Source organism: Sphaeramia orbicularis, chromosome 7 (genome assembly GCF_902148855.1).
Source record: "Sphaeramia orbicularis chromosome 7, fSphaOr1.1, whole genome shotgun sequence".
Classification (NCBI taxonomy): domain Eukaryota; kingdom Metazoa; phylum Chordata; class Actinopteri; order Kurtiformes; family Apogonidae; genus Sphaeramia; species Sphaeramia orbicularis.
The window spans coordinates 25,946,960-25,959,810 of NC_043963.1; the positions used below are offsets into that span (position 1 = coordinate 25,946,960).

General features: G+C 37.2%; 3 protein-coding genes across 7 annotated transcripts in view; 1 reads left to right on the top strand and 2 right to left on the bottom strand.

Annotated features, from left to right (window-relative positions):
• Positions 1 to 4,681, top strand: part of LOC115422509 (microphthalmia-associated transcription factor) — a 31,927-nt gene extending 27,246 nt beyond the window's left edge. For all 5 annotated transcript variants that reach the window (XM_030138862.1, XM_030138863.1, XM_030138861.1 and 2 more), the window contains one exon: positions 1,447 to 4,681. In XM_030138862.1, the coding sequence (XP_029994722.1) occupies positions 1,447 to 1,854 (408 nt within the window). In that variant the 3' untranslated portion in view covers positions 1,855 to 4,681. The remainder of the gene's footprint in view (positions 1 to 1,446) is intronic.
• Positions 4,682 to 5,098: 417 nt separating this feature from the next.
• Positions 5,099 to 9,688, bottom strand: LOC115422784 (2-epi-5-epi-valiolone synthase-like). Its single transcript, XM_030139326.1, has 5 exons — positions 9,536 to 9,688; positions 8,021 to 8,651; positions 6,222 to 6,455; positions 5,882 to 6,134; positions 5,099 to 5,744 (listed from the first exon to the last, which is right to left on the bottom strand). Exons 1-5 carry the CDS (start codon positions 9,658 to 9,660, stop codon positions 5,656 to 5,658), a joined length of 1,332 nt encoding a protein of 443 aa, XP_029995186.1. The 5' UTR covers positions 9,661 to 9,688; the 3' UTR covers positions 5,099 to 5,655.
• A 324-nt stretch (positions 9,689 to 10,012) lies between these two features.
• mdfic2 (MyoD family inhibitor domain containing 2) lies at positions 10,013 to 12,213 on the bottom strand. Its single transcript, XM_030139327.1, has 4 exons — positions 12,158 to 12,213; positions 11,890 to 11,992; positions 11,272 to 11,505; positions 10,013 to 10,303 (listed from the first exon to the last, which is right to left on the bottom strand). Exons 2-4 carry the CDS (start codon positions 11,966 to 11,968, stop codon positions 10,041 to 10,043), a joined length of 576 nt encoding a protein of 191 aa, XP_029995187.1. The 5' UTR covers positions 11,969 to 11,992; positions 12,158 to 12,213; the 3' UTR covers positions 10,013 to 10,040.
• Between the last annotated feature and the right edge of the window lie 638 nt (positions 12,214 to 12,851).

The window sequence follows — 12,851 nt, forward strand, 5'->3', positions numbered from 1 at the left end:
TCAGTTTACTACTTAAAAGTATATATAATTTTATATCACTGTAGTGTTCAGGGGTGTAAGAAAATATCGGTTCCGCAATATATCGCGATATTTCACTTCATGATACTGTACTGATATTAAAAAGTACTGTATTGAGCTGGAGGAGGTGTCTGGGGAGAAGTCTGGGCATCCTTGCTTAGACTGTTGCCCCTGCAACCCGGCCCCAGATAGGCTGCAGATAATGGATGGATGTATTTATTTTTAAGTATTTATTCAAATGCAGACATGGCGGGGATTCATTTTTGTTTTTTCTTTTTTGTTTATCATGCTTTTTTATTTATAAATTCGCATGGGTATCTTGCTCTGTTGTTTGTTTACTACAAAAAGTAGTATTGTGAAATTGCAGGTCAATGAAATTGATAATGATTATTTCAAGCATCCTAAAAGTATGTTTTGCTGTCTGAAAAAGGCAAATGTTAGTTTTTTTTAATGAGAATGCACAAAAATAATGTTCTGATGTTGGATGATTCAGAGACTGAACACTATGCATTCTTTTCGCAATAGAATATGAACATTTAAGCAGGATCTTAAATTGTAATGTCTGTATGTATTTGTGCGATTTTTGTACTGGTAAACCTGCCTGTTAAATCTTTATTTATCCAAATGCTGCACTTTAAGTTTTTCCAGTAAATAATCTTTTAAAAAAGAAACAAAACCAAAAATATGGCCTTGTTAACAGTGTCATGCTATATCGCGATATATTGTATCGTGATCCTAGTGTTGGGATTTGTGTCGTATCGCCAAATTCTTGCCAATACACACTCCTAGTAGCATTATACATTACTGTAAATATGCTATTAATTCAGTGAAGAAATAGATTAAAATAACCATATCATACTTCATTACATTTGGTTATGTACTGTTTCTACAGGGCATTTTTCTGCCTGCATCTGCTGTGTAGTAGAATGGTCCAAGTGCTCAAATGGCAAAAAATCTTGTCGTAAACAGGATGATTTGTGACACTGATGCAAATGATGAAATGACAGACCTTTTTCTGTGATCCCTCAAAAATTATTGTCATTTTGCAGGTCAGAATTTGGCAGTTGTTAGAGGTTTGTCCTTTTTTTTTTAGCTCTTAGTTTCCTGTTAGCTGTCCAATAACAGAGAATGTGAAAAATAGTTCAAGCCTTTTTATGGATGTGCTCCAGAATTTCTTTTTGGTTGCTCTTTCATGAAAATTTTGCACAATCCTGCTGAAAGACAGGCAAAAAGAAGTAAACACATCAACCCTTTGGTGGAGGTAATAATAGCATCTCTAGTTGAAGAATGGGCAATGCAGCGCTGTGTCGCATCATGCTCATCCTGACACTAGTATTTAAGCCACTGTGATAGAGATTGTGATTGCAGGTAATGAAACTCTACGTGAATAACCTTCCTGTCTTTACTGTGGAACTCTGTGATCTGCAGGAGTTGGAGATGCAGGCTCGGGCTCATGGGCTGGCCATCGCATCTTCAGCGCTCTGCTCTGCTGAACTTGGTCCCCGAACGATCAAGCAAGAGCCCACCCTGGAGGACTGTCACCAGGACCTGTACACGCTCCACCCCCACCACCAACACCACCCTGCCTGTACTCCAGAGCCTCCCACCACCCTGGAGCTAAACGAAGGCCACTCTAACTTCCCCGAAGCCGGAAACACGAGCCACTACGGCGTTCACAACAAAACAGGCTCCAAACTCAACGACATCCTCATGGAAGACACCTTGTCACCGGTGAGAGGGGGGGACCCTTTACTGTCGTCTGTCTCCCCAGACACCTCAAAGGACAGCAGTCGCAAGAGCAGTGTAAGCATGGATGAAAATGAGCAGGCCTGTTAGCACCCCCTACTGGAAGACCTGGTCTAGATCTACCACCTCTCAATCTTCCTGCAAGTGTTTTCATTAGAAAAATGCTCTCGGCTGCTGGAGAGCCTTTCTTTGGTTCATATTATATGACATTTGTGTTTCTTTTTTTCTCCCCCACCTGTGTTTACATGTATTGAATCTGTTCCATTCATTTTTTTGTGTTTATATCTTTGTCTTTTCAAGCCCTCAACCTTGATTTCAAGGACTGATTTTTCAAGTACGTTTGCTTTAATCAATATTTTGATGACAATACGTTACAAAAATAGAAGTTTTTATATTTAAATGAATATGCATTTATCTTTGGATAGAGGCTAGATTGTGCTTATTTCTACTGATTCCAAAGAATCTAGGGAAATTATAAATCATGGTCGGAAATGTAGATATTTTGTGGTGAGATGAACACTGCTTTTTAAATCACTAGCAATAATAGAAATCTATTTATTAATAATATAGTGCTTTACACTCCTCGTGTCTTAGATTGAACTTGAATGTGCCAATGCCTTATTAAGATGTGTATACATCGATGTTGTATTGCTATGCACATGTGTTAGCTGAGTGTTTGTCAGTCTTCCAGATGAAATTTCTTTCTTGACAAGTATTAATCATTTGTAGATTTGATCTTATTTATGTATCTATTCAAGACTTTATGTACACATTCCCCTCAAAAATTAATTAATGAAAAGGCAATTAAGCCTTTAAAAAACTGAAACAATGAAACATAAGGACATAAAACTAAGAAAATGTCTCCTTTAAAGTCCATAAATAAAATCAACACAGTGGCTAACAGTAACAGTCCTCAAATAACGGGAGAGAAAATCCTATGTCTCCTTCCTTGTACCTCTTTTAGGCATCTAGCATAAGTGTGTGCCAGAAAGATAATACCAACACATTCCTCACTGCCAAAAACCACTGAAGTACAAAAACTCAGCAAACAAATATCAAAGAAACATCCCAAAATTAGCTTGAATTGTCTCTGAAAATTAACAAACATGCACAAAAAAATCATTTCATTTCATAGAGCTGCATATTCATATGTGATTTTGTTTGTGATCGGTACAATGAAGATGCAACATTTTACTATGGTATGCTTCCTCCTCTGTAGTTACCAGACTTTGTGAACTGGTAGAACTGATACTATTTCAGCACATACTGTACTACTCTATTGTAATGCTTCAGTAATATATCATTGCAAGTGCTTTTTTTTTTTTTTTTTTTTTTTTTTTTTTTTATTAATGTCCACCCATTTCCTAAATTATTGTTTTTTTTTTTAAATCACTGTTACGACATTTCACTTTCAGGATGTTTTTTTTTTTTTTTTTTTCCATTGTATGAACATTTATATTGCCAAGGAGTATAAGGAGACCGCTTTGGGATTTTGTATCAGATGCATGACATTGTCAAAACACTGGAATGACCTCTGTAAACTGAAATGTGGTTTGTTTGCCTTTTTTTAAACTAACTATTGTATTTGGGCTGTCAAATACACAGACTGTTGTACAAGATTGATACTTTATGGTGTGTGGTTGTATATTTTAGTGGTATGTTTTCACCCCTTGTAGTACACTGCAGATTTATGCCTTTGTTAAGAAAAAAAAAAAAAAGAACTACCTGCCATACATTGAGAGCCCTGCTACAGCACAGTCTGCATTTTGTCAAACTATGCAATGGTTACAGTTGTGCCTATAGAGCAGCATCATGTGTTTCTCATAGGATGTTTGACAATGAATTGGAGATTAGTCTTTTTAATTGATTTAAGTGCCTTATTTCTGTTCTCCTGGTAATGTAAGAGGTGAAACATGTTGTTATGTTTATAGGGTATTTGGTGCTCCACTGATGTATGTAGAGTGGAAGGTTTTTCAGAGCAACGTAACACTATGAGCCTCCCCACTGACTCCACACTGACCTACTAAAGAGGCTTTGTCTCGGTCGTGCAATTTTGTTTTATCTTTATAAAGCTCAAAACTTTACACCAAAAGCATTAACCCCCATGTTGTGCTGAATGTTCAGCATACTGTAGTTTTCGAGACTAGTATGTTTGCATGAATGTAATTCTCAGTGCCAAAATGTGTTGCCAAAACTGAAGTTTATACTGTATAAGGATACGACTAGCATTGTGTGATGCACCTTTCTTAGTGGTGTTTCTCCTGAGTAGTTGCAAGAAATATACATTCAACACAATCATGCCAGAGGTAAACATGTGAAAGTTTATTCTTGGTAGCAGTAGGGTAATCTCCTAAGCAAACAGAACCACCTCTTTTCATGTGACCTATTTTCCATATTTAGGTAGGAGGTATTTAGCTCGTAGGTGAACCTTGGCATATATATTTTTTGGCCTTTATGGTCACATCAAGCCTTAAACGTGCAGTACACACAGGCCTGTAACATCACACCCTTTGACTGAATACAGACCAGCTCTTTTTAATGGACTAGATAAATCCTCAAAACCCTGAAATGTGAGTGGTTAGAATAGACATCTGCAATACATGTGGCGGTGGTGCTTCGTTTAAAGCTATCATCACCGGTTAGTGGTCCTGATGAATCATACAGTTTGTTGTGGCACATTATAATGAAGAACCGTGTTAGCGCCGTGTAGATCTCTGCTCGTTCTCATTCCTGTGATTTATACAGACATGTTCTCTGCTGATGTTGCTACTGTTCTTAATGTTACAGTTTATATGAGATGAATGTAGCAATAGTAAGTGTAGTTGAATTGTGCACTGGTTTCGGATTGGTGAAGTCAAACTCATTGGTACTCATGTGGAAGCTCTTGTGAGAAATATTAAAAGTTTATTTGAATGTTTGTGCGGCCTGTTTTTCTTTCTTAAAGTCTGTATCTTAATCATTTCAGTTCAGTAAGAAACTACAACCCTAAATAGTTGTTAGACAATTCCATTTATTAATAGATACAACAAGTTTTTGTATAATAGATACTTAGTTTTAAACAGTCCTGTGCAAAAGTCCAGGCCAACATTAGGGTTCTTTAGTAAAGCTATAATGACCACACAAGTTCATTTCTGTTTCTGTATTAACCCATAAAGACCCACTTCTACTTTTGTGTCAGTTCTTAAATGAATTGTTCTTGTATTTAACTTTTCTTAAGTGATTTATCATCATTTATTATAATTTTATCCTTTGTATTTTGCATTTTTTTCAGTGAAAATCATGTATTTTTCTATATTTATTTCACTGATCATGTAGATGTTCATTAAAACTCAGATTATAGTTATAATTATCGTCATTATAGATGACAAACTGCATTTTACCTGAATTATTTCACCATATTGATAGGTTTAATGGTTCAGAAGTTATTAAACATTTTAGGTCAGTTGATGGTTTTGGTCGCCAGTGGCTGTTTGGGTCTTTATGGGTTAAGATACAATCTATATTTAGAATATATGTGCAGAATTAAAAACAAAAGAGGTAATGTTTGGTGTCTGTTTTTGCACTTAACATGTCTTTTTCCCTATTCAGACAATACGAGATTCATTGCATTAATTTTCTTATGTTTTATAGCAGGTTTCATTCAACATGTCAGATGTTTTTAACTGTTTGTGCTACTTCTTGTTATGGGGTCAGGGGCCACACTAAATAGTTTTAACCTTTGGAATCCATTTAGTTCAGTTTTTATGTGTCTTTTAAGGATGTACACACATTCCTTGTTTTTTTATTGCTGTATCTGCAGAAAAAAGACTGATAAATAAAGATGTGTGGTCATTTCAACCCTGGCAAAACAACCATGAAGGTGGCCTAAGACTTATGCACAGTACTGTATTTTCATCTGTTCCCACCAGAAGAAAGCTCATCAGTCCACATCTGGTAAGCTTGATGAAGAATATTGTCCTCAATCATGTCATGGAAGATTTCTATAAAATTAAAACAGACACAAAACTTTAATCAACATATAAACTTACACCCACAAGTGCACATTTGTTGAAATGAAATGAAATGTGTAATTACCTACAGGCTACATCCAAACAGGTTTTATAATAACTTCCTGTACCTGCACATCCCAGTCCTGTTGGGAGGGGCATCCTCAGAGAGCCAGCAGAGTGCTTCAGACGCTCACTGAGGGACCTGTGCACCAGATCCAGGGTACAGTCCTGGTGCCAAACAGGGAGTGCTAGTCCCAGCATGCACCGGATGATTCGGTCCTTCTCCTCTACTGTTAGCAGCCCCTTGTGGTGAGCCACGTACACCATCAGGGACATGTCGATGTTGACCGCCTCTCCATGAAGCAACGCAGGCAATACTCTCTGTGCAGATGGAAATATACCACATTACTACACAGGCACAAAACCTCTATCTCCAAAACATCAACATAATAGAAAATACTTCTCAACCATTTCTAATTCAGGGCTGATGAGGTGTCCAAAGTCCACCAGTCTGTCCAGATCATCCTCCCACAGGTTTGGTGCCAGTTCCTCCAGCATTGTTTCTATTGCGATGCGAGTGGATGCAGTAGCGCTGTCTTCCTTCTTGGAGCTGGAGTCAGGGCTCTGCAGCTTGGAATGAAGCAGCTTGTTGCCCTCAGCCTCCAGCAGCTCAAACAGGCCACAGTGCTTCATCAGAGCCATCTAAGATTATCAGAAGAACAACTGTGGGTACAGGAAGTTAATAGATAGACTAATCAAGTGTTTTAGTCGTAATCAGTCCATGCTTTGTCCACACAAACATTTATTCTTTAACACAACTGCTTCTTGTTTCAAATACATACAGGGTGGGGAAGCAAAATTTACAATGAACATTTTGTTGTTTTTTCTCAGCAGGCACTACGTTGATTGTTTTGAAACCAAGCATATATTGATGTCATAATCATACCTAACACTATTATCCATACCTTTTCAGAAACTTTTGCCCATATGAGTAATCAGGAAAGCAAACGTCAAAGAGTGTGTGATTTGCTGAATGCACTCGTCACACCAAAGGAGATTTCAAAAATAGTTGGAGTGTCCATAAAGACTGTTTATAATGTAAAGAAGAGAATGACTATGAGCAAAACTATTTCGAGAAAGTCTGGAAGATACTATTAAAGAAGAATGGGAGAAGTTGTCACCCCAATATTTGAGGAACACTTGCGCAAGTTTCAGGAAGCGTGTGAAGGCAGTTATTGAGAAAGAAGGAGGACACATAGAATAAAAACATTTTCTATTTTGTCAATTTTCTTGTGGCAAATAAATTCTCATGACTTTCAATAAACTAATTGGTCATACACTGTCTTTCAATCCCTGCCTCAAAATATTGTAAATTTTGCTTCCCCACCCTATATGTTCAGTATCATGCAAAACAAGTAGTGCCAGGCACAACAAACCCCGCTCCTCACTGATGTCATCATGTTTATGCATGTACTGATGTCAGAATATCAGTTACCTCCATATATGTGCCAAGTTTGAAGTAAATTGAAACAAAATTGATGTTTTTATAGACATTTGAAATTTTGTCTATTCTAAGTAATTGGGGGGAAAAAAAAGATTTTAAAAATTCATAAAAAATTTAAACTTTGACCTATTTTCCCAAAAAATGTAATGACACCTATTCTGGGTCACTGGCAATCTATTAACCAAATTTGGTATGAATTCAAGCAATAGTTTTGCTGCTACAGACATTTGAAATTTCAACCATTATAAGTAAATAGGGTAAAAAAAGATTTGGAAAATTCATAAAAAATGTAAACTTTGACCTGCTGTTATCAAAATGTTATCAGATCTGTTCTTGGTCACTGATAATCTATAAACCCAATTTGATATGAATTCAACCAATAGTTTTGCTGCTACAGTGTTAACAAACAAACAATGAAACAAACCAAACCAAAAATAATACCCCTTGCCTCCCCTTGGGGGGTGGGGTAAATAAAAATATGGCACCATTAGCGAACATGTTGTATTTTCAAAGAGGTGCAAGACTGCTTTGACTCACTGGAGGTTTGATGTGTCAACCAGATGCCAAGTGTTTTAAATCAAAGAAAAAGCTAATTTGCAGTACATGATGATTATATTTATTATACTATATCATCCCGGAAAACAGACAGGCAAGAATTTTGATAACAGATGTTTATTAACATATTCAGCTGTTAATGGGTCACCAAGTACAAGGTTAGAAGAAAAATCACCCTTAGGATCAATGCTCATGCAGTGTCTGGCACCTTTAACATCTCTGCCATCCCATTAGAGATCTGACGCTGAGGGAGAGTTTGGAAGAATGATCGATCTAAGAACGTAGACACTGGTGGGATGTAGCTTCCCAGCTTGTTTTTGCCACCAGCAAAATTGACTCCTGTTTTTGCCCCCACACTGGCGTCGATGTAAGACAGTAAAGTGGTGGGAACCCGGATGTATGGAGTCCTCCGACGATAGAGAGATGCTGCCAAACCTACCACATCCAGACAAACCCCCCCACCAATGGCTATGATTGGCTCAGAGCGTCTGTCAATACCAAATTTATGAACCTCCTCCAGGATCTTGGTCACTAATTCCATACATTTGTTCTCTTCTGTGGTGGGCAGAGGGAGAATCTTGTAAACGACTCCTCTGGCTTCAAAGTATTGAGTTACTTTGGAGCCGTACAGCTGATTCACAGTGTCATCGATCACAACAAAACGCTTAACAGGTTGGGTTTTGATCAAGGCATCTTTTACTTCTTTATTTCCTATATGTCCCCATAGTAGTGTGTCATTTCTGGGATCCAGTATGTTTTTGCACTGAATTATTGTGTAGATGAATACGATGGGGCTGACCACTGTCCAGGACGCTCCGTGGTCTGACTGGTTCTCATAGCTGAAGATTGTCACAATAAAACCAACAGAAAGGAGAGAAATATTAATAGCTCCACTTTAAAAGTTCATTCTGTGGTTGTCTGCTGAGGCACTGCTAAAACACTATCATGTCCTCCTTGTAACATTCTGTACATGTTTTACATGTGAATGACCGTAGCTTAAAATAGAAATCTATTCCAGTCCTCCTGTTATGGACACAGGACTACACACAGTAAACACATTATATAACTGAATAACGTGAGCAAACTGCAAAGGAAAGGATGGTACATTAATATATGTGTTAACCCATAAAGACCCAAAAGAATTTACTGATCTAAACTGTTTAGTACCTGTTGATCCACTAATCCTATCAATACATGAAAAGAATTGAGGAAAAAATTCCGTTTTTCAGCTTTAAATCGTAATCAGATATGACCCATTTGGACGTTTAGAGGCTCTGTACTGAACATAGAAACACATAATCTTCCACAGCGTTGATTCACCAGTAAAACCCATGAAGTTTGATCAATGACAGTGGATGGAGACACTTGTTTTTATATTCAGTTACTGATATCTTTGCTGAAAAAGTAACTTCTCCTTCAGTTTTTTACTGTTTCTGACATAATAACCTTTGAATTTACTCATTTTCATGAACATCTACATGATCAGTGAATTAAATATATGAAAATACATGATTTACATTGAAAAATGCAAAATACAGAGGATAATATTATCATAAATAGTAAAAAAGAGAAAAAAAATCATTTGGGAACTACCACAAAATTAGCACTGGGTCCTTATGGGTTAAACTTATAGAATGAAGAGAACTGTTATTTTACTTTTATATGTTGGTGATGCACTTGTGTCAGTTCAGTCTATTTCAATCCCTGTCCAGTGAGTACTCACATTTTAGCATCTGATAACCTCCCCTCTGCCAGCTGGCTCTGCTCACTTTGCCGGATCCATGTACCCTTCACTTGAACCAGATTGAACTTAGTTTGTTGTGAATGACTCAACTTATTCCCAGGCATGCTCCCAGAATCCAGGTCCTCCAAATGGCTTCAGCTTACTCTGCCATGCTTTGCAAAGCGACACAAGTTTTTACGTACATGTGAGTGAGGAGAGGGTGACCTTTGCTCAACCTATAACCGTATCCTCCCTTGCTGCACCCTGGGATTTAATTACTTTAGTCTGGGAAGCACATTTGGGTGCAAACATAGACGAGGAGGCTGACAGTTACCATTTCTACCATGCCCCTTTACACTGTTTCAAAGAGTTACAATAGTTAACTTGTCAAAGAAAAATAATTAGATTTGATAAAACATGAGCAATGAAAAATAAGACAAATGCTGTCTGTTGAAAGGTTGTCTGATGTATGTGATTTAGCATGAAATTCATAATAGGGGATTTCTCAGCGAAAGCACACTCCTGATATTTCCATGGCCAGTTCTATTAGTTCTGTTGTGTCCTGACAGGAACTGCAGAAATTATAGTCCAGTCCCGGTTTGCAGTTGCAGCAATCATTTCCTTGCTGGTCCCTCTCACTGGACGCCTTGATGTACTTGTAGGAGGGAAAACAGCGACTGACTGCCCTCTCCAACATTTCTGGGAGTAGATCCATTAACTCATGGAAGCGACAATGGAGACAGGCGAGAAGAACGGCTGCAAAGTCATCTGGTGGTTGGAACAAAGTGAAATAAAAAGGAGAACAAGAAAGGATGGGCAATCGATGATAAAATAAGTGGTGCCAGGCACAACAAACCCCACCCCCAAATAGTTTTAGAGGCTTCTGTTCCAATCCTAACAGAAAAATACAAATCCACACATACAGTAAATACATACCTAAAAGTAATTATCATAAAATTGAGGAATTTATAAATAAATAAATAGAAATGATAGGAAGAATTTAAAAAATAAATAAATAAATAAATACAAATAAAAGCAAGTGGTGCCAGACACAATAAACCCTGCCCCCTTGCACATATTGTAGCTTTTTTGACATCGATCTAGCTCATGTCATCATGTCTATGCATGTGCTGATGTCAGCCTATCAGCTGCCTCTGTATATGTGCCAAGTTTGAAGTAAATTGAAACAAAATTGATACTTTTATAGACATGTGAAATTTCACCCATTATAAGTAAATGGGTGAAGAAAAACGATTTTAAAAATTAATAAAAATGTTGAACTTTGACCTACTTTTCCCAAAATGTAACCACGTCTATTCTGGGTCACTGGCAATTTATAAACTCAATTTGGTATGAATTTAACCAATAGTTTTATCGCTACAGACATTTGAAATTTCACCTATTGTAAGTAAATGGGAAAAAAAAGGGTATAAAAAATTTATAAAATTTGTTCCCAAAATGTAATCCGATCTATTCTGGGTCACTGGCAATCTGTAAACTCAATTTGGTATGAATTTAACCAATAGTTTTGCTGCTAGAGTGTTAACAACAACAAAACAAACAAACCGAACCAAAAACAATACCCCTTGCCTTCCTTTCGGGGGTCATAATGAAAACGTATGGTATGAAATAGCACCTAACAGAGTTTTCTTTTGCACCAAGAATCACAAATGAGCTCAATCAATCCCAGTGCTAGTTTTCAATACTACAGCTGAAAAACTGAATTTTAACAATACCTCCAGAGTCTGGCTGAAATGATTCATCAGAGGAGAAATGACTGCTGCTGTTCTTAAACACAGACTCTGAGCACAGTGAGAAGCTGGATCCATCTGGAGGATCATGGGAATTGGGATCAGGGTCAGGTTGGTCTGGTTCTTGCTCTGAGATGGTGCTCAGTCTCCTCACTCCACTGAACATTTTGCTCGTCGTCTTCTTAGAGGGACTCCCCTCTACTGGCATAGGGATGTTTCCTTTAAGTGAGACAGGAATGATTTGAATATACATTTACTTCTTTCACCGACTTTATAAATAAATGACTTATGCAAGATAACTTACTCTATCATATCTTCTCTCAGGCAGTTTTAATTATTCAGTGCACCATTAACATTCAGTATGTCAGGAAGGTGAGACTTGAAATGAATAATGGAGGAAGTTTGCTCAATAAAAATTGAGCAAGGGAAGATTATTGATCTGTGGGCTTTTATTTTAGATCTGCTTTCCTGAGGTGGATTAAGCCTGAGGAACATATAGTGTGTAAAAATACACTGTTCTACAAATAGTAGACTTAAGTAAATTATGAACTTTTCCAAGCAAAATAAAGCTTAATTAAACATGTAATAAACTGAGCAACCTACCGTTAGACACGTGGCCTCCACTGTTTTCATGCTCAAGACCATCCTGGCAATTAAGATGAGTTTTTGAAGGAGTTGTCATCTTGTGCAGATCAAAGTGAAGAGACTATAAATGCAGTCAAACACATCCGCAAAGCTCCACTTATTTACTAATGTATCTCAGACCAAAAGAGGTAATTACTGACCATGTTGCATTCAAGTTCAAAAGTCAGACAGGAAAGACAAGACTTTGAAGCGAGATGCAGTCTAATAGTTGTGTTGTTAAACTCACCTCTCTCTGCTTTGGTAAACAACTCAGGTCTGTAACAGCGTCTACTCCAACCTCTGTGAGCTTGTGCTTGAACTGTACCTCCCCTCTTTACACACACTGTGGGTACACACACTCTACACTGATCAATACTCACCGGCCAGGAAGCACAACTTTAAATCCAAAATGAATTATTCATGAGGATCTATTCAATTAAGGTATTATGTTGATATGAAAAAATCCTTCAAGGCAAGGCATTTATCAAACACTTTGATTCAGTATGCAGGGTTCGTACACATTTTTCAAGGTCAAATTCAAGCACTTTTTAGGGTCATTTTCAAATTTTTCCAGCACAGGACCTTATCACTGTTGTCAAATACTTATCTCCAGGAATACATATACTCATGATTATATTTTTTTCACTTTTTATCACAATGATGTAGATTGTATTATGCTATAAACACCTAAAATGATGTTTCACAATAGCAAAAAGTTTGGAAATTAAAGAACACAAAGCTTTATCCAAAAAAAAAGGGAAGCCACTTGATATTCTTCAGACACCCTCGCATCGAGACAAAGATTAAGATAAAAAAAAGTACCTGGAGTCGACCTGAGAACACCCGCTTATTTACTTTTTTGATATAAAGTTTTATTTTTCTAAATGTATCACCTAAGTGTCTTTGGTAATAATTGCAAGCACTTAAACTACAATTCAAAC